This window comes from Ceratotherium simum, chromosome 33 (assembly GCF_057802395.1).
Source record: "Ceratotherium simum simum isolate JZ-2026a chromosome 33, ASM5780239v1, whole genome shotgun sequence".
Classification (NCBI taxonomy): Eukaryota; Metazoa; Chordata; class Mammalia; order Perissodactyla; family Rhinocerotidae; genus Ceratotherium; species Ceratotherium simum.
The window spans coordinates 1,097,625-1,120,193 of NC_141932.1; the positions used below are offsets into that span (position 1 = coordinate 1,097,625).

Below are 22,569 nucleotides of genomic sequence, written 5' to 3' on the forward strand. Positions count from 1 at the left end.
GAGCGGTGGGAGAGGCACGGAAGGGGAACCCCGGTTGGAGACCAACAGGCAGTGAGCACCGAGGGAACGAGGAAAAGGGCGGGACGGAGAGCGTCCAGAGGGTGAGAAGCCCTTACAAGGTCCCGGGTGGCGTCGCAGGAGGCAACTGGGAACCGAAGGTGTCTGCTCTGATACCTTGTCACTAAGGTCAGGCCACTCGGGGTCTCCAAGACTCCCAGGATGTTCAGGGAGGTCCCTCCCCTCCAGCCCGTCAGGATTCTAATATCTCCCGCCAGTGAGGCCTCTGCAACCTCCCACCTTCCCGCAGCCTCCCAGCTGTCTGCCTGGCCTCCTCAAGTCTCCTGCACACGGCAAGTTTGGTTTTCTGCCCAACACCAGCAGCCCCGGGTGCATTTTTCTCCTTCTTCTTTCAGCACATCCCACTTCCATGGTGGGAGAATTTACACTTCGGAAACAGCAAACACTACAAACGGGGGCTAGGTTTACTGTCTTACTGAATGCCCGGACTTAAGTAATGGAGATTATGGTAATAATGCAGGCGAAACTTAAAGGTGTATGGTCTTTGTGGCCATGATGTTGTGCATGACAAAAAAATTTGACAGAAAAAAATGATGAGGAAAGGGGGCTGGCCTGGTGGCGCACAGGTTAAGCGCACTCACTCTGCTTCGGTTGCCCAGAATTCGCAGGTTGTGATCCCAGGCGTGCACTGACGCACTGCTTGTCAAGCCATGCTGTTGCCGCGTCCCATATAAAAAAGTAGAGAAAGATGGGCAAGGATGTTAGGCCAGGGCCAATCTTCCTCAGCAAAAAGAGGAGGATTGGCATTGGATGTTATCTCAGGGCTGATCTTCCACACACGCACACACACACAAAAGAAAAAAATGAGGAGGGCCCAGCCTGGTGGGGTAGTGGTTAAATTTGCGTGCTCCACTTGGGCAAGCGAGGGTTTGCAGGTTTGGATCCCAGGTGGGGACCTATACACCGCTTATCAAGCCAAGTTGTGGCAGCATCCCACATACAAAATAGAGGAAGATTAGCACAGATGTTAGCTCAGAGCCAATCTTCCTCAAGCAAAAAGAGGAAGGTTGGCAACAGATAGCTCACAGCCAATCTTCCTCACCACAAAAAAAAAAAGAGGAAATATCCTTCCAGTAGTAAAAAGAATTATTCCATACAGCAAAATGTCACTCCATTTAAGAATGAGTAAAATTCCAACATATCTTTGTTGTTTGTCTTATTTGAAAATGAAAAGGGAAATAGCCATATCTCATATGAAAGAAAATAGGCAAATGGTATGAACAGAAATTATACAAAAGAAGATATACAGCTGGTAAATAAACACATGAAAAAAATGCTCAAAATCACGAATTCCCTAGGGAAATGCAATTAAAACGTCACTGAGATAGCACTACACATTTATCAAAAGGCTGAAATTGAAGAATGACCATATCAAGTATTGCCAGAGATTTGGAGGAAATGGAACTTGCACACACTGCTGATGGGAGTGCAAAAGGGAGCAATCATGGTAGATCAGGGTCTGGCAGTTTCTTACAAATTTTAACATTCATCTACACTGTGACTTAGGTATTGCATTTTCAGTTATAATGGAAGAGAAATAAATAATCTACCCACATAAAGAATAGTAATATAAATGTTCAGAGCAGCCTTATTTCCAATAGCCAAAAACTGGAAATAATGGAAATACTGCAAAACAGATGAATGGATAATCGGGGTATATACCCAGAGAACAAATACTACTCAGCAATAAAATGAATGAACTACTCATGTAAGAATCATTGATGAATCCCAAAACAAGATTGTAGCATGAGGAATTCAGGGGAAAAGAGAGTAAACACTTTATGAGTACAATCATATAAAAGTTTAGCATGCAAACTAATCTACTGTAAAGAAAGTAAATCAACGGTTGCTGGGCGGGCCAGGGAGGGCACCGGGAGAGGTTAAGAAAGCGCACAAGGTAAATATGCGAGTGACAGGTATGTTCAGTCTGGTGATTATGATGATGGTTTCAAAGGTTTGTATGTATGGGAAAACTTATCAAATTATAAACTTTAAATATGTGTACTTTAAAGTATGTCAATTATACCTTAATAATCCTTTAAACATAGTTCAAAATATAAATCTAAATCTCCCATTCTTTTCAGAAAATAAGTGTTGGTAACTCTATATTGATTCTACAGCCTCTCCTGTCCTATCAAGGTCAGTCTTGCCTCAGTGGCAGCTGGGGAGCAATGCAGGCTGCTACCACTTGTGTCAACAGGAATGCTGGCTGGGCTGGGCCACAAAAACCACATCCCTGGACTATGAAATTTTCCTTCTCTTTATCCTTGTTTTCCTGCCTGCACAGCAATGGCCTTGAGATGAACAGCCCAGAGAGGGTATGGGAATCAAAAAACCTTTAGATTATTTTATCTGATAATGAGCTCTGTTAGACAAGATACATGGGTCTGACAATTGAATAATTTCTGTGCACACTGATCCTGCACAGCCATAGTCACAGAAACATTTCTGGATGCACTTTTAGAAGAGGCACACTCCATCTAGTTGGCTGCAGTCTCCTCCACTCCCTGTTAATGCAGTCTTCTGGTTTACCGATTACAATTCCCCTGCTCCTGCTGTGTTACAAGTGAACTCTGTACATTAGGACACATGACCTCTTTGCAGGATCTGGGGGAGAGATTCTGTCTGCAGTGCCCTGCATTATGTGGTATCGACTGTGAACAAGCAACATGAACAAGCAATTCATGTTTCCAGAACCACGGGAGGCTGTCACAACTGCTCCCTCTTCAGAGTCATCTCTGAGCCCACAAAAAATCCCGGCATCTAGACCCCAGATTAGGACCACACAGCCCAGATCTGTATCCTAGGAGGCTGCGTTAGTCTGCTAGAACTGCTGTACAAAGTACCACAGATGGGGTGGCTTAGACAATAGACTTTTATTTTCCCACAAATCTGGAGACTAGAAACGTGAGAATAAGGTGTCAGCAGGGTGGGTTTCTTCTGAGGCCTCTCTCCTTGGCCTGCAGATGGTTGTGTTCTCCCTGTCTTCATATAGTCTTCCTTCTGTGCATATGTGTCCTCATCTCTTCTTATAAGGACACGAGCAATATTGTATAAGGGTCCACCCTAATAACCTCATTTTAAGTTAATTATCTCTTTTAAGATGCTGTGTCCAAATATAGTCACATTCTGAGGTACTGGGGGTTAGGACTTCAACATATGAATTTTGGGGTACACAACTCAGCCCATAACAAAGGATTTGGGTCATAATGCAAATTAAGGCCAAAACTGGAGAGCTTTTATTTATTTATTCATTCATTCATTCCTTTATTTACAATCATATTGTGTTCTCTAAGACACAAAGTTTGGGATCCTGTTGTGTATTGGTCTGATATGATTTCAAATCTACTTGTTTATGACTTTAGTGAAGTTGTTTTAATCCACCTGTTTATGACAGACAAAAAAAATTGTTGTTTTGATATAAGAATGAAATAAGATGTGTCAAGATGTCATTGTCTCATCTGTTGTCATTGATCAGCAGTCAGGAGCTCAGTGATGATGAACAGTGCTGGGGGCTTCTCAGTAAGGACATGTGGAGAAGCAACTACGGTGAGGGGACAGAGAGACTATAAATACCCAGGGTTTATAAGAATTCCTTCCAAGTTTCGATCTGGACAAGACACCACTTTGCTGACCTAAATAAACTCTCCAAAGACCTTGGGGCATTAGCTCCTATTGGTAATGGTGACAAACCACACAGCGGCTCCACGAAGGGCAGCCTGGCCACCAACACCAGTGCCATCATTCCCTAGCAAGGTGCTCTAGCAGCAGGGAACTTGTCACTTTCCTTTTGCGCTGGCAGCTGGATGTCAGCTCTCGGTTCAAGACATTTCTCCTGAGTGCCTCCTCGTATAACAAGGTAGACCTCAAACTAAATTTGGACTTTAATCTTTTCATCTCCCCTTGCCTGGAACAATAATGTGATTAATCTGTCATTGGTTTGGAGTATGTTATGTTATGTAATTTCTTTATTGCCTTATCAAGAGACATTATCCTGTATGCTATTGGTTTGTAAAACTATTATAAATCCCACAGTGAACCTGTGTTAAATAAAATATCGGCAAAGACAATCTTAGTCTCTGAGCATAATTTTGCCCCCTGAAACAAAACAATTGGCATAGTTGGCAAACCAACCCAAATTAATAATAATTAATATTGGTCAGTGCTGTGGGATATATCATACTCCATGCCAAATTTGAAATATACATTGACAAATTATGTTAAATTTATAATTGACCAAAATCTAGTAAAGCCCATTACTGGACTGACAAGCTTTAAACTTAATGTACTGTCTACCATCAATGGCATCCTTCTGAAATTATAAACAGACTGTGAATGGACAAGTTGATAGAGCTGTTATGGTTTGGATGCTAATACTGGCTGCAATAATTAACTTAATACTGCTTTATCGTATTATAAACAATTTGGTATGCTCTATTAAGCATCTCTATAATAAAATATACTTTGAACACTATTGTGAAAGGCAGGACAACAGCAAACATGCCTCGCTCACTTACCCTATCAAAATTACTCAAGAGGTGGTTTAAGGGTACAATGAATTATATAGTAACTTCTGAGGATTCCTGGAGACCTACTGAAGACTTAGTTCGGACAAAACTTAAAATTAAGGAAACTGCAGATGATGGCCTGATCACCCAACACAGTAATAATATATATCCTATATTAAAAAGAGCAAGTAAAGAAGAAATTCCTGCACTCTTATTAGGAGCATTAAGTAACATAGATGCTGATAGGCAGAAAGGAAAAGTGCTAGCACAAAAAGTGATCTCCAGAGTAGGAAGAAACCTAGACCCTTTTGCTCCTAAGGACACAAATCCACACCCCAAGGATGATGATTTTTATAGTCCTTTTGACCCCAATAACTTTAACCTACTAGAAGCTAGGCCCATGCATATAGACAAAACTACAACAAATGATAATACAGATCCAGTCAGTCAGTGAAGAGAGAGCTTATAATAGACAAGAAATGACAAAAATTAGAATGGAATTCTAACAAACTGATTTGGACACAGAAACCCAGTGGCTATTAGATTTATGGTCCAAAGGAGGATACAACCTGCTCCTCACAGGAACAGAGATTGTGCAACTCGGACCCATTTCCACTGATCCTAAATTTAATCAACACCTTAGAGCATTTGGAGAAAATAATAATTTACAAAGATCTTTGACTGAGTGGCAGCAACCTGGAGATTAAGATGGCCTATACTAATATTTTATCCCTTAAAACATCGCCAGTGAGCCGGAGATAACTACCCTTATGTTACAGTAGCCATATCAATAGAAACCCCTTTTGTAAATAAAAATACTACAATGTTGTTAGATTCAGGGTGCCAAATAACAATGATACAAGGATATCCTACTAATTTAGAAAACTTGAACAATAAAAAGGGACTAACTGAAGGATTAAGAGGAAAATTAACCCCGGGGACATGGGTACATAGATTCCTAACAATTGATGATAGACCACCCATTAAAGATAAATGCCTTATAGCTCCCAATTTAGGAAATGTTCTTGGAATGGATGTAATAGGACATCAAATAACAAATAACAATGTAACAATTCCTAAAACTAATTTGGCTATGGCAAAATAGACTGCAATTAAACTGCCTGTCCCATCTAAAATAACAAATATATCCCAACACAATCTTAAGAAAAGACATACTCAAGGTAAAAATTCAGCAACTCCCAAAGGAACAAATTATTGTGCCTACTATTTCACTATAGAATAACCCAATCTGACCTGTTAAAAAGCTAGACAGGTCATATAGATTTACAGCAGATTATAGGAACTGAAACAAACACTCTCCCAAAATTGAGGGAGCACTCCCAGACAGAGGCACTATCACAAACAATATCACCACTGGATCCGGAACTTCTCATACACTGATAGATTTATCTGACCTGTTCTTTGCTACTCCAGGTGATGAGGAGAGCCAACCCATGACTGCATTCACAGGAGAAGGCAGACAATATCAGTTTACTAGGTTACCACAAGGATATATTTTTTTTTTTTGGTGAGGAAGATCAGCCCTGAGCTAACATCCATGCCAATCCTCCTCTTTTTGCTGAGGAAGACTGGCCCTGAGCTAACATCCGTGCTGATTTTCCTCCACTTTATGTGGGATGCCGCCACAGCATGGCCTGACAAGTGATGTGTCAGTGTGCGCCCAAGATCTGAACCCGGGCCGCCAGCAGTGAGCGCGCGCACTTAACCACTACATCACGGGACCGGCCCCAACACTAGGATATCTTAACAGCTCAGTGATAGCACACAACCTTCTAATACAAGACATCCCCGCCTTTTAGGAAAACACAACATACACACAAACCATTTCTTATATTGATGACATCCTTATTTACGGTGATAACTTGGAAGAACAGACTAGGGTCAAGACACAAACAAATTTCTTACACTCAGAGGATGGACAATCAACCCAGGTAAAGTCCAAGGACCTCAAACTACAGTAAAATTTCTAGGCATAATTTGGTTCTCTGAAGGTAGGAAAATACCAGACCCAGTCATAAACAAGATAGATTGCATACCAACTCCTACCAGCAGCAGCAGCTCAGAAACTAATAGGACTGTTTGGATATTGGAAACATCGCATACCACATATAGGGATAATATTAAAGCCCATCTGTGAAGTAACTAGAAAGAGTAGGGCGTTTAGATGGAGAGAGACTAAAGAGGCAGACTTTACTTATTTGAAAAATGCTGTCAGAGCTTTTAACACATGGGCACAACTAATGAGGACTCTTAAGTATAAACTAGAGTGCCTTTACTCACAAAGGTTTGCAATAGGGTCACTGTAGACTAAAACATCACAGGACTCCAAATTTTACCTGATTGGGTTTTTTTTGTGTGTGTGAGGAGGATCAGCCCTGAGCTAATATCCGCGCTAATCCTTCTCTTTGTGCTGAGGAAGACTGGCTCTGAGCTAACATCTATTGCCAATCCTCCTTCCCCCCGCCGCCCCAAAGCCCCAGTAGATAGTCGTATGTCATAGTTGCACAGCCTTCTAGTTGCTGTATGTGGGACGCGGCCTCAGCATGGCCGGAGAAGCGGTGCGTCGGTGCGCGCCCGGGATCTGAACCCGGGCCACCAGTAGCGGACTGCGCGCACTTAACTGCTAAGCCACGGGGCCGGCCCCCCTGATTGGGTTTTAGACTAAGAAGTTCCCATGGTCCAAGAATAGATACTAACCAATTGAAAGGCTCACCTGGGCTTCACTCGATGAAGCCCTACAAAATACAGAGCCACTAACAGAAAATAAACCAATTATACTTAAACTCCAACAGCCTATTCTGGATTGGGTAAAACAGACTCCTGACAAACAGAGGGGAACTGCCCCCGACCATAAAGTCCTAACATGGAAATGGTATATTTCTGAGTGGGACATATGGATGGTTGGTCAACCCTCTGCATTAACTGAGGAAATCTCAGCAATGCCAATAGTGGACTTGCTGGAAATTCTGAGGGGTGAGCCTATCCAAGCTCGAGCAGTTGGGCAATGGGGACCATCCTGGTCCATGCCACTCAATGATGCATAGTTTACAGATGGATCAGCCTCCATGACACCATCTGGAGTACGCTGGCAGGCTGTGGCCTTGAGGACTAACGACAGTCTAACCCTGATAGAATCAGGCTCAGGAGAATCAGCACAATATGCTGAATTAATAGCCATAAAATTGGCGACTGAACAATCTGTTAAGGAAAATCAGAATGAAATATATCTTTTCTTGGACTCATGGGCAATAGCTAATGGAACAGCTTTTTGGTCAGGAATATGGCAGGAAAATGACTGGAAGATAGGAAATAAGGCCATATGGCTGACAACAGCACTGGCTGACATCTCCATTTTCATCACACGTCTCGCACATCAGAAGGATAACTCTTTTTTTTTTTTTTAAAGATTTTATTTATTTATTTTTTCCCCCCAAAGCCCCAGTAGATAGTTGTATGTCATAGTTGCACATCCTTCTAGTTGCTGTATGTGGGACGCGGCCTCAGCATGGCCGGAGAAGCAGTGCGTCGGTGCGCGCCCAGAATCCGAACCCGGGCCGCCAGCAGCGGAACGCATGCACTTAACCGCTAAGCCACAGGGCCGGCCCAGAACGATAAGTCTGAAGTAAGCAAATTTAAAGACTAGGTAGACACACTCAGTAGGAAAACTAACGAGGCGAAGATTTCTAAGATTTATCTTAAGAAACACAATAATTCATAGTTAAGGAGGAAACCAATTCAAAACGTAACTATACATGAACAAGGACAATGAACATAAAACCTGAACACACAGATATGCCAGTTAGGGTCATTACGGGCATATCACCAAACAAGTCATGCTGGCATACACTAAAACATGGTTAGAGAAAAGAAACATATCTATACCTACCAAATATCTCCAATTTCAAATTAAGAAATGTGAGAATTGCCAAAAGCTTAAAGCTTGGAGGTCAATATGCATTAATGATAAAGTCAAAGCTGACAGACCCTTCCAAATTATACAAATTTATTATATCAAACCCTTGCCTATATCAGAGAATAAACTATGTGCACGCACCATTGTAGATACATGGTTAGGAATAGGATTACCCTACCCCTGGAGGAAAAGTGATCAAAAATCCACCACCAAAGCACTGGGAATCTGGAATGCTTGCTATGGTAACCCAACCATCACAGAATCAGATCAGGGTACCCACTTCAGAGAAAAGCTAATACAAGAATGGACCAAAGAACAGAGCATAAGGTGGAACTTCCACTTACCCTGCGACTCAAAGGATGGAAAAACTCCTATTGAATTAATACTGTAGACACCCAGACAGACAAGAATTAGCACTAACAACACCCCAGAATCTAAATTAAAAGGAAAAACATAATGATATACATAGTACTTGGGAAATTCTTGCAGCTGACACTGATAAAACCTACTGGGTGACTGAAGGAAAAGGCATATTACATCAAATTAAAGAAAATAATATGATGCCTTTATAAAATTTTCAGGCATGAATAACATCATCTTCCATGGTATCAACACTCGATGCTGACACTAAAAACACGGATATTTACTCTTTATATGATGGCAGGACACCTAAGAGTAGACACAGTTTTGTATGACATCATTACTAGATGTCTAATATTTAGCATAGCATGATGCAGGGTGATTATGCTCGAGGCAACATTGGCAGTAATGGCCATAATAACTATAGATTTCCTTGAGTGGCAAGAACAGCAAGAAAGAATTTGAAATTTATAGGGCACTATCCTTATTTTTTGCAGGCATGAATCCACTATGCATCTTGAACCCTATAAATATTGCTAAGTGGGTCAGTGTGACATGCTGCCTCCTGGCCATACTGTTTTGCTTATTGCTCACTACTGGATACCACACTCAATGCAGTTGTCAATACTCCTCCAACAGCTCCAGCAACAGCAGTTGTGCCACCGTCCCAAATTGGAATGCCACCCTTCTGATCCAGATACAACTCCACCATCTGTGACATCCTTTACTTCCTCCACAGAACACCAATCCTGGTCACCTTATTGCAACTGAGGACTCACCAGCATCACCAAGCCCAACCTCTTCACCCTACCCTTCACTATCAGCACCACCTACTCACTGGGAAACCTTTGATCAGCAGAAAAACTGAACACTGAGGGAAGCTGATGAAGCAGTAGAAACCTCCACTTCAATCTCCATAAGAATCACCGAGGATCCTGAACACCATCCGCTATTAGACACCGACTCAGAGGATGAAGACTGGCCTGAACTACTAACTGTCTCTTGGTATTATAACCCAGCATATATACCAATACAACCAGGTACTGGCTTTCGTCCTCTTCCCTTATCTTATCTTTCTAAATTAGGAGCAGCACTAGACACATTTCAAGGGGTCACTGCAAACAATCCAGATCTGATTCCTGATCTAGGAAGCATTTTAAGATACTATTGCACCAAAACAGCTCCAGAATATACAGAATGGGCACTTGGGTACCCACAACCAAGACCCATTCCAAATCTTATGGCCACTCATATACTAGGCCATCTTTTTTTTTTTAGTATGATTGGCCCTGAGTGAATATCTGTTCCCAATCTTCCTCTTTTTCTCTTTCTTCTCTCCAAGGCCCCAAGTACATAGTAGTATATCCTAATTGTAGGTCCTTCTAGTTCTTCTATGTGGGACGCCACCTCAGCATAGCTTGATGAGCGGTGAGTAAGGCCATGCCCAGGATCCGAACTGGCGAACCCCGGGCCACTGAAGCGGAACACAAAAACTTAACAGCTGCGCCACTGGGCCAGCTCCTCATATATTTGACTTACAACATGTTCTTGAACAGAACACATGACATGACATACAGATACTGCAAGTATGAACCACAGACAGATTGCTCCTTTAGTGATGAGACAGGAATCTCAGAACCAATATATGCACTGGGATGCATAAAAAATAATGTAGATATAAATACCACTAGATGGAGAGCAGGAGCATGGTCATATCAGTGTAAATAACTTTATTATACTAATAATATATCAAACATTGCTGATTAGAGTAAAATCATGCTCTATTTATGGTACAGAACACACAACTGGTGGAACCCAAGAATGAGAAGTAAAAAATTAAAAAATTTGGGATAACCTAGAAAAGCCATTAAAAACTTAGAGGTGAGTTTACCACATGGAATACTATGTAGTTTCAGCCATGGGTAATGATGATACTTTAGGAATAGACACTCTCATAGCACATCCACATGAGGACAACTGGGCAATTATATCTTTTAATGTAAATAGGCCAAAAATTGATCATTTACTACACCAACTTACACTGTTTAATCCATATTCACCTATTAGAAATTAACAATAGACCCACTGACACTATGTCCAGACTTTAAAAGAACAGGGACACCTGGTAAGGTATATAGAGGACACACAGGAAAATGTGCATATAACACATATCATTATCCTTGGGGGTATACATCAGGCTTATATCTCACACCACACAGATTTCGACCCCAAGAACATGGGAACCTATGTTAATAAAACCTCTCATGGTCACATTGGAACCCCCAAAGTAGCCTATATCTTGAAACTTAATATATAAGATTTCCAAACCAGATATAGATCCCCAAATTGTGCTGTTTTTTTTTTTTTTTTTGTGAGGAAGATCAGCCCTGAGCTAACATCCAATGCCAATCCTCCTCTTTTTGCTGAGGAAGATTGGCCCTGAGCTAACATCCGTGCCCATCTTCCTCCACTTTATATGGGACGCTGCCACAGCGTGGCTCGACAAGCAGTGTGTCAGTGCGCCCCCGGGATCCAAACCGGTGAACCCCGGGCTGCCACAGCGGAGCGCGTGCACTTAACCGCTTGAGCCACCGGGCCGGCCCTGTGCTCAGTTTTATCTATCTTTGTTTATGCCCAATTTAAAAGCTATGCCAAAAACAGATTGGCTGAAAGGAAGGGAACCCCTACAATTCCTTGTTAGACTGGTAGGAAGTTTACCTGGAGGAGCAATGACAGCTTTTTCTCAATTCCAAATTGATCAAATCACATTAAATTTTAAAAACTTTGAAACCAATCTCAATTGAACACACATGCAATGGCTGCTTTGTCATCACTGGGTACACAGATGGATGAAATTAACAATATATTATAAAACATACATGATTTTCACATGAAAATAAACAGAACAATGGAAAACTACATAAAGCAGTTGGAGGAAATGCTAAGAATAACGAAATACTAAAAAACAACATAAAAGATGTTTCTCTAAGTGTAGATTGTCAATTATTGCAGTTAAGATTGGTTGATATGTGGAACACTCTTAGAACAGCTATAATCTCAGGGCAATACTGGTTGCCTGAGATAACAGACACCCCAACCAGAACTAGAGTAGATACCACACACCCTAATGGCTGTGATTCCTTGGGCAACTGTGAAATTAAAATATTGGCACTTAAAGAGGAAACATGACAACTGGTTACCACAATTGTGTGCTTCCCCAATATCAAAAGGGAGAGTGGAGTCTACAGGCCACAGAAAGCCCCCTTATGATCGAAGGAAAACATGTTCCTAAGGATATGTTAGTGGAATGGAATCAAAATACCCTTATTACTGCTAGACCTTTGAATATACCTGTATGTTCACGGCTCAACTACCCATGATTATGGCCTTGCTGCCTCCTCAACCACTTACACACAATATGGGAAACTGGACCATGGTAGTATGCTCTAAGCCAAACCTTACCCTAACCTATCAGGGTCAAGGGAAAATAAGGAACACAACACGATGGGATGTGTAAAAATAGAACAGGTAATGAATGTAACAAAAGATGGAAAAAGATATTATTTGAGGTCAATAGAAGATTAAGGAACCATTAAAATAACTGAAGAATATTCCACATTGAACCTTCTAAAGTTAATTTAATAAATGTAAATCATACATTAGAAAACCTAAGACAAGTAAAAGAACATCTAGAAGATGAGACTAATAAAGTCAAAATAACTTTGCAGGAATTAAAGAGAACAAAAATATGCTTTTCCTAAAGTTACGACAGCTTTAAATTCTCATGTAATGGCAACCAAGCATGTGCCTAACGATGCTACGCAAGCTTGTAACCCCTGGGGCTTTATAAAATGGCTTTTACACGGAAACGCAATTGCCAAGGAAGCTTAATCGAGTGGTTTAAGAAACTTAATTTCTGGTCTTTTGGTGATTGAATATGGCATCATGTTAGAGTTCTTTACTATGATTTTGCTAATATTAGGAATATGGTTGCTTAAACTGATCATTAAACTATGGTGTAAAAGAATGTGTGTCAAAGGAAAAAATACCCACGAAATATGACTGTGATTAAGATTGCAAGCGATTTAGAATCACAGGGTGGACTGATATTTTTGTGAATTTAGATTTGTACAGGGTATTAGGCCCTTCAGATTAATTAGTGTGTGATTTGAAATCGGTGTAGATTGTTGTGTATTGGTTTGATACAGATCCAGTGAAATTTGTTCATCCCTTTCATGCTGGTAGAGCCCAATTCTGCTTTCAAACCATGCCCCAGAATGAACAGAACATCCAAGGTTAAAGGTAATTAAACAAAAAGGACTTTATTACTGCATAAACCAGAGCAACGTGTGGCACAAAATTCCTGGGTTGGTGACTTGGAAGCTGCAAAGATTTATCAGAAGAATCAAAAGAGACCAACAACATCCCTAAGAGATGTAGTCTTTCTCTGCAAGACACCACCCAGAACTCAGATCAGGTACTCTGGGCCAACAACAGGTCACATCTATGCCCTAACTTAGAGAGAGTGGAATGAGGATCCCCTGGGGGTTCCAGTTACCCATTTGAATCAACAAATGAGAGAGCAGAGGTCAGCTTCACTAAGCATGTTGGGGTGCTAACTGATCTACATTGTGGGGCCCTGCCACGTAGCAGAGGTAAAATGACTTCTGCCACAGAAACTGGCAGTGACAAAGTTAGCAAGGACTCTGGGCAAGTTGGAAAGCACAATGCAGCTTCTGAAAGTTTCCCAAATAGCTGGAACTTATGTGAAGTCACCCTACTATGGACATTCAGATGAACAAAGTTCAATTCAGGTATATGACTTCTTCAGCAAGGTTCACCTCCAGTGTAATTACACTAAGCAAGGAAATATCACATTCTCTGTTATTTTATAGCCTTTCTGCAGTGTGAACTCTGAAGTGTGGAATGAAGACAGATGACTGCCTAAAGGAACTGTGGCATTCACCCACTCATAAGGCTTTGCTCCCGTGTGAATTCTCTCATTTTTACGAGACTGTACTTTGGCTAAATGATTACCCATATTCTCCACATTTGTCTTAGCTCAGGCTGCTATAATAAACTATAATAAACTGGGTGGCTTATAAACAACAGAAACTTATTTCTCAGTTCTGGGGGCTGGACTTCCGACATCACAGTTCCCATATGGTCCGGTTCTGCATCCGATGAGGACCTACTTCCTGATTCACAGATGACATCTGCGTCCGATGAGGATCTACTTCCTGATTCACAGATGACAATCTTCTCAAAGGGTCCTCACATGGCAGATAAAGGAAGCGAGCTCTCTCACGACTCTTACAAGGACACTGATCCCATCCATGAGGGCTCCACTCTATGACCCATTCTAATCCTAACTACCTCCCAAAGACCTCACTTCCTAATACTACCACTAATGTGGTACCTAATACTATCCTGATGAGGATAGGGTTCAACATATGACTTTTGGGGAACATAAACGTTCAGTTTATAGGATGACTCATAAGGTCTTTACCTTGTGTGTACTTTCTGGTGTTGAATGAGACTGGAGCTTTGGCTAAAAGACTTCCCACATTCACTACACTCATAAGGCCTTTCTCCAGTATGAACTCTCCAATGTTTATTGAGGTTGGACTTGTTACTAAATAATTTTCCACATTCATCACACTCATAAGGCCTTACTCCAGTGTGAACTCTCTGGTGTTGAATGAGGCCAGAATTTTGGTAAAAGGATTTTCCACATTCCCCACACTCAAAAGGCCTTTCTCCAGTATGAACTATTTGGTGCTTAATGAGGCTAGAGCTATGGCTAAAGGATTTCTCACATTCACAGCATTCATATGGCCTTTCTCCAGTGTGAATTCTCCCATGGTTATTGAGGTGGGACCTTTGGCTAAATGATTTCCCACATTCGCTGCACTCATAAGGCCTTTCTCCAGTGTGAACTCTCTGGTGTTCCAAGAGAATAGACCTGTAGGTAAAAGATTTCCCACATTCCTTGCATTCATAAGGCCTTTCTGCAGTGTGAACCCTCTGGTGTTTCATGAGGTTAGAGCTATGGGTAAAGGTTTTCCCACATTTCCCACATTCATAAGGCCTTTCTTCAGTGTGAACTCTCTGGTGATTATTGAGGGTATAGCTTTTGCTAAAGGATTTCCCACATTCCCTGCACTCATAAGGCCTTTCTCCCGAATGAACTCTCCAGTGTCTAATGAGGCTGTAGCTTTGGCTAAACGATTTCCCACATTCACTGCACATGTAACATCTTTCTCTAGTCAGGACTCTCTGGTGCTGAACAAGTGTGTGTTCGCACATCAAAGCTTTCATGCATTCTCCAGAGCTGTAATGAGATTTTTGCCTATGAAAGGCTGCCCCACACTCAGTTCCAGTGTTTGACTTTTCTTCAGTGTGAGTGGTTTGTACCTGGAAGTGTCCTGACAAGGCCAGGGAGCCCTTCCCAACCTCCCTGCAGGTAAAGTGATTCCCAGACACATGGAATTTGCAATCATTCACAAACGAAGCTCTGCTCACATTGATTCCAAAGGGTTTCTCTCCAATGTCCCGCTTTTGGTGCTGATGGAGGTTTGCACTGAAATATAATTGCTTCCCACATGGCCCAAACCTGCACAACTTCTGTCCACGACATGTTCCCAGGTGCTCAGACAAGCACAAAATGTCTTTCAAGACTGGGCTACACATCTTACTTGGGTGGGCCCTCTGGGAAGACAGACCTGCCTTAGAAAACCTGACCTGTGACATTCTTTCTACAGAAACACTCTGCTCAGGTGCCTCATCCTCTGCTCCACACCAACAACCTAAAAGAAAAGAAATACTGGTCAAGTGCATGTTCACGTTGGTGGGAGGGGGCAGCCCATACACAAGTGTGTGCCTGATACAACCAGGAATGAGTCCATGGGATTGCCTGCAGAAGCATGGAGCTGGGTTCAGGTTGAGGATTACTGAGCAGTACTGGGCTATAAAGATGGCAAAATGTGGGAGGCCTTATGAAGTGAAGGACACATGCAGCGCAACCGAGGGAGAAGAGACAGAGCCTACAACTCATTCCTCTGTAAAGAAATTTTAGCAAGACTTGTCTGCTGGTGGCTAACACCTGAATGCTGGGTAGAAAAGTATAGGCTATAAAGAGCACAGAATGGGGGAGGTATCATACGTGGAGGGCAGGGGCTACTATTCATTCATGTGGAAACATTCAGCAGGATCTTGTCTGCAGCTGACTCATGAGTGCTGTGTAGAAGGGTATGTCCAGGTTCAAGAATATCTGACCGCAATAGAGCAGGTAATGTTCAATAACTGTTTAAATATGCACATTATGACACAATATGTAGAGGCCAATGTTGCAGAGCAGATGGAGCACTGAGAATAAAGGGTGAGCTGTGGAGTAGAGATGTGAGGATTAACCCACTGGCTGGACGTGAGAAGTGACATGTAGAAGAATTAACAGGTTGGCAAAGTGTCAAGAATGGGGACAGAAAGGCAGAAATGGGATGTAGCCACTGGCTTTGGAACCAAAATAAGAGTCATACAGAATAGGTTTCTGGTATGACTTCAACACAACCCTGACGTCATGCCTTCCCCCAGGGTGCCACTCCTCAGGACCAGGCTCCTCTGAGTGCACCTTCCTGGGGATGGATTCACAGCCATCCTGTGAACCACCAAGGGCTCTCCATCCTACCCCCAAGATGAGCAACTACATGGCACCCACATGATGCAAGTACTAAGGGAAAGACAGGAGAGATGAGCAGCCAGCAGTGGTGAAAAATAACTCAGCACATGATAGCCCACAGGAAAGAAAACTTCTGAGGAGCATCCTGCAAGAACAGCCCATGGTCCACGTAAGCAGCAACAATGTAAATGACAACAATTCCTGGCACAGGCAGGCATGAGGAAATGTCAGCAAGAAGAATGAAGTAAAATCTTGGGCACAGAGTTGCTTTGGATCTGGACAAATTTATCCTGTTAAGGAGATGGCAAGCAAGGTGGGATACATAATGGTGACTGAGGGGGCCGGCCCCATGGCATAGTGGTTAAGTTCGGCGCACTCCGCTTTGGCAGCCCGGGTCCGTGGGTACGGATCCCAGGTGCAGACCTACACCACTCCTCAGCCATGCTGAGGCAGCAACCCAAAATAGAGGAAGACTGGCACAGATGTTAGTTCACGGCTAATCTTCCTCAAGCCAAAAAAAAAGAGGAAGATTGGCAACAGATGTTAGCTCAGGGCTAATCTTCCTAACACACACATAAATGGTGACTCCAACACGATTGACCCTGGATCCTTCTGTATGAGGCTCAGGGGTAGGAGGTGTCAGGCATGTTCAGGAAGAGGGTGGTGCACACACCTCAGTCCAACCAACCAAAGCACCTACCCAGGGAACTGGGGAAGGAAGCAGTGCTCATGGTCCTGAGTGAGAAGGACAGATTTGTCTCTGGGGAAAAGGAAAGGGCAGAGACTAGCTCAGAATGTGGGGAAAGGTTTGAAGGTCTTACCAAGGGAGGTTATAAGTGCCAAGTTCTCCAGCATCACTTCACGGTACAGGCATCTCTGAGCCTCACCAAGGAGATTCCATTCCTCCCAGGAGAAGTACACGGCCACATCTTCAAAAGTCACAGTGCCCTGTCACAAGAGGCACAGATGAAACCACAAACAATCCCTTGGGACTTACAGAGACCTACAATCCCTTCCCCCATATATGTGGCCCATGCCCATTCTCCTCCCAAGCTCCACAACTCAGAGGAAAAATCAGGCCCTGATGCCAATGGCACTGTTGTCTCCTCATGAACTCACTGGTCATGAGGTCCAGCCATCAGTAACAAGAGGCAGGTGGACAAACAGATATTTAGGCTGTGGGTCTGGCACAGAGAATTCTACCACCTCCCACCAGGCAATTCTCCTGGTATGGCCAAGGTCACGTAAGTGTCAATACTAGGACCCTGGGGCCATCAGACATACTCCCTCTCCACATCATTCTTTAGAATGCACATCCATCACATCTCTGGATACCACAGCCACATGCCCATGGCGACCACCATCTCACTGCCCCACACCCTAGGCCTTTCCCTGGCCTCCCCACGTGTTACAGTAATTTAATCACATCCTCCCCATCCCACCCACTGGTGAGGGTGGGATTCTGCCCGAGGGTTATGGGGACGGCCAAACATATGACACCTGATACTGGACATATGCCATAGCTAGCAGTTTAATCAATCATATACATTCCCAGCCTGAAAGAGGAGGACACCACACACTGCATAGGGCTACATGGAGGCTGTACTCTGGAAAAGAGTGAAAAACCAAGGACTGTGGGACGCAAGCTTTGTATTATCAAGAGGGTGGGATGCCCCTAGGTTCCAGTGGGAGGATGCAATTGGTTGGTTTGAATAACTCCATGGGCTGATAAAGAACTGAAACTTAATACAAAGGGATAAGGAGGAACTGCGTTTGGTCTCCTTGATAAAAAGAATTGTTTGGCTAGTAGACCTTATCCACAGGAGCAGAGTGGGAAGGGGAACCTGCACTCAGGCCATTTCAGGCCCTCAGGGTTTCACCAGATGTCAAGGGAGCACAATATTGAGACTTAATTTTAGGCTTTACGCTACAACTTGGCAGACAGCATCTGAAGTATGCTTGGCAAATTCAAACAGGGTCCAGTGTTACCACAGACTTTCCATTGTGCCCACAAGTAGTAGCAGCCCCCAAACACTTCTACAAAGGCCTCCCTGTCTGGCTTTGTTCCTTGCCTCGGACTTAGCCACACAGAATCATGCGTGGATCTCAGATACCCATGGCCCTCTTCTACTTCTGTGCTACATTTGCTATCCTTCAGCAGTCAGAACTTCCTCTGGTCCCCTAACCTCCTTCAAAGCCCAGCCCCATTGCTTGCCCACCTCAGGCCTAGTGACACTCACGATAATCATATGTTCCCCTGACCTTATCCTCAAGAATGAATGAAACACCCCAGGCCCCATCAAAACTGCCACACAATTCTGGTGAATGTACAGCATGGAGAACAAGCATCAGCTCAGGCCTAAGTGTCATCTTGCCTCAATCACTCCTAGGCCTCTGTATTCATCTCACGTCCATTCTTCCCTTGGAAGCTCTCATCACCTGTCAGACTATCCTGTCCCCAACACAACCTCCCTTCATGGCCACCTAATTGCCTCACATGTGTTGTGCTGCCCAAAACCATTACCCAGGTACTCAAGCAAGAGATCCAGTCCACAGCCCCCACCCTCCCCTTCCTGGCCCCCTAATAGCTTTACCACCATAACCTGAAAATTAACCCTCCTAAATATGACCCAAAACTCACTCACCTGGGTCCACACAGTTCCCACATTTTGGATGTTTCCATCGGGAATCCTCCCCAGATTTCCAGACCTGTGTGTCCAGCTGCCCAATTCATGCCTCCACTCAGTGGTCTCAGAAACACCTCAGACTCTTAACATGGCCAAAATAGAGCTCTTGAAATCCCTAATGAATATTACTCCTACTACAATCTTCCCTATCTTGGATGACAGAGCTTCCATTCCTACAGGTGCTAACACCCAGGGGTCATCCCCGAATCCTGTGTTTCATTCCCTCTCCCACCACATTAGAAAATCTAGTTGCCCCTTTTTAAAACATGCATCTAGAATCCAACCACTTTGCCTAAGCCACCATTCTGGTCCGTTAATCCTTACCTAGCGTTAATAGTACCCTCTACCCTGATCTTACTTTCTCTTCCCTCATCCCCATAGTATGCAGCCACTCTGCAGCCAGACAAAGGCTTGTAAGACCTTTTAAGATCACCTCTTCTGATCCAAACCTCCAAAATAGACATCCAACTTCTCAGGCAGCCATTCCAGTCCTGACTCCTGCACCCCTGCTGTTTTTTTCCCACTTGAAAGAAAGGAGACCTGGGGGCTGGCGCCTTGGCGTAGCGGTTAAGTGCACACGCTCTGCTGCTGGCGGCCTGGGTTCGGATCCTGGGCGCGCACCGAAGCATCGCCTGTCAGGCCTCCACACACAGTGGAGGAAGATGGACACGGATGTTAGCTCAGTCTTCCTCAGCAAAATGAGGAGGATTGGCATGGATGTTAGCTCAGTGCTGATCTTCCTCACAAAAAAAAGAAAGAAAGGAGACCTGTGGTTTCCTGTACACTTCCAGCTCAGTTATACCTCTGAACATCTGCGCATCTTGGTACCAGTTCCTGGTATAAGCCCCCACACTTTTTTACATTGGTCACCGCAAACAAGAACACTTTTATATAAAGCCTGATGTGAACTTCAACTCTAGGCTTGGGGTGTCTCCAAGGTTCCCAAACCATAGGTCAGGGGGAAGGGCACTTAGGAAAAAACAATCCAGAGAACACGTGGGAGGAGGTCGGGGCCAGTGAGGGTCTGAGACACCCTCCACTTCTGGGTGGGGTTTCCTAAGCGCTTCTGCAGCCATGGAAACCTGTATGAAGAGGCAGGCCTTAAAGGAATCTCTCCATGGTGGGGTTGGAAGGGCTCGTGCCTGCCTGTACCTCAGCTAGGCCCTGAAGCCAGGTAACCTCAAGCTGGCTGTCTAACCTCTGTGCCTCAGTCCTCAGAGCTGCCTCTTACCAGCTTTGTGACCTTGGACGAGGACTCAACCTCCTGTGCCTCACTGTCCTCATCATCCCCATTCCGCTCTGTTCTCTCTCTGAGCAACTTTAGGAAAACTTTCTAAACTCTAACGCACGCTCCGTCCCTCTTCCGTTTACAACCCTCCACGGCTACCAGGGCCCTCGGATTGAAGGAACAGCCCCTCAGCTTCCAGTCCAGGCAACACTCCTCCTCACACTCTGTTCACTGCAGACAGAACACGGACCCCAGGTCCCCGACTCCTCCGAGCTCAGTCGCCCTCCCCTAGGACCCTCTCCCACACCCGTCACCCCGGCTCTCAGAAACAGGCCCCACGAGCGCCTCCCCGTCCCGGACACCGGGGCCTGGGCTGCAGGCCCGTGAGCGGCGCCCCCACTCGGGGCTCTAGGGCTGGGCTGAGGGCGGGGAGGGCGCGGAGCACGAGCACTGACCTGAGCCGGCTCCCTCCGCGCGGCCGCCGCCATGGGACACTGGGGGCAGAGCGGGGCCGGGAGCGGCGGGAGAGGAGGACACCCGGGCACGTCGGTGGCGCGGGTCCCCCGGGCGGCGTCGCCGAGCCTCAGACCCGCCCTGCGCAGCGCGGACAGCGCCTCCTATCGCGCCGTCTGGGTCCCGTCACCTCAAGTCGAACCCACCGTTCCGGAACCTGAAGCGAACCCAGCTGAAAGCGGGCAAAATGACCGCCGACACAGGACGCCGGAAATCCCGCCCCGACGTTCTGTGCTCAAACGGAAACCCCTATTATCTGAGCCTTCATTGTCTCAGCGACGCAGTCTTTCGTCACAGAGCATTCTGGGTAATGTAGTTGCACAGATCCCGAGGCCGCTAGAGGGTGCTCCACACCAGGCTTCCAGGAGATGTCAAGCTCCGCCGAGGGAGTTCTTAAAGGGGCCATATCAGATTTCTGGGGAGTGGTGTCAGCAGCGGATCACACAAGTATTTGGAGACATACTATCTCAGACTCTTTGAAGGTCAGCATGGTCCCAGAAGCTAAGAATATTACCTCAGTTGTTCCAAAAGGCTACAGATTCAAATGAACATATTGTTTCATAGAGTCATTTAGACACAAAATGTATCCACTGGAAGAGAAACATAAGCATTATCTTCTTGAAATTCCAATGTATTTACACCGAAGCGTTAGAGACGGTTTTATTGGTCTGTGTATGTTTGGTCAGGGACAAGGGAAAAAGTACTCCAGACAGGGCCATGACAGGGAAGACAGAGAAGTGAGGCCACCCTGAAGCAGGAGTACAAAGGTGGATCTCTCTGGTTCCCACAGAAAATATCTCTCCTATCTGTATAGTCAATTATTGTGTCCAATTAATTGACCAACACTTTTATCTATTTAATATCTCTTTCTTGCTATCCTGACATATATTCAATTTCGTAAGGAGTCTGACATCAGTCTCAAAAAGAACAATGAAACAAATGCTTTTTTCGTACAGGACAAGGGCTGCAATGTTCAAAGGTGGAGCATGTATGCAAAGGATACTGTCCACGCCAAGATATTGGGAATATCTTAAATCTATGATTTCTTTTCATCGCTGGGAAGTGGTTATAATTTCTCTTGTAATTGCAATTAATATTATCTCAGAAAAACAGTTATAAAGTACAAATTCCAGGAAGCTATTAAACGTCTTTTTTTTTTTTTTTTTGGTGAGGAGATCAGCCCTGTGCTAACATCCGCCAATCCTCCACCTTTTTTTTTTGTTTGTTTGTTTGTTTTTTTGCTGAGGAAGACTGGCCCTAGGCTAATATCCGTGTCCATCTTCCTCCACTTTATATGGGATGCCGCCACAGCATGGCTTGCCAAGGCAGTGCGTTGGTGCGCGCCCGGTTTCCCAACCGGCAAATCCCGGGTCGCCGCAGCAGAGCGCGTGCACTTAACCGCTTACACCACCGGGCCGGCCCCCTATTAAATGTTTTTTGTTTTTGTTTTTCTTTTACAACACCCACTAGGCCAGAACACTTTTGACACCAAATGTGTGTGTTTCCAAGCCAAGCAATTCCCTAATTCTCTGTGGACACCAACTGGGTGTCCTACAATTTAACTTAATTCTGACACTAACTAC

At 44.3% G+C, this 22,569-nt stretch overlaps 1 protein-coding gene across 1 annotated transcript; it reads right to left on the reverse strand.

The window, feature by feature from the left end:
* Window positions 1-10,585: 10,585 nt before the first annotated feature.
* LOC101392467 (uncharacterized) lies at window positions 10,586-21,172 on the reverse strand. Its single transcript, XM_014794401.2, has 3 exons — window positions 20,929-21,172; window positions 17,380-17,506; window positions 10,586-15,689 (listed from the first exon to the last, which is right to left on the reverse strand). The coding sequence occupies exons 1-3, from the start codon at window positions 20,959-20,961 to the stop codon at window positions 14,386-14,388; spliced, it is 1,464 nt and encodes a 487-aa protein (XP_014649887.2). The 5' UTR covers window positions 20,962-21,172; the 3' UTR covers window positions 10,586-14,385.
* Between the last annotated feature and the right edge of the window lie 1,397 nt (window positions 21,173-22,569).

Bases quoted from the DNA above. Each gene is read 5' to 3' on its own strand.
- LOC101392467 (XM_014794401.2), bottom strand. From the start codon at position 20,961: ATGGCGGCGGCCGCGCGGAGGGAGCCGGCTCAG. The intron at 17,507-20,928 runs GTCAGTGCTCGT...CTCTTGTGACAG, and splicing joins CGCGGAGGGAGCCGGCTCAG to GGCACTGTGACTTTTGAAGA. The intron at 15,690-17,379 runs GTAAGACCTTCA...CTTTTCTTTTAG, and splicing joins GGCACTTATAACCTCCCTTG to GTTGTTGGTGTGGAGCAGAG.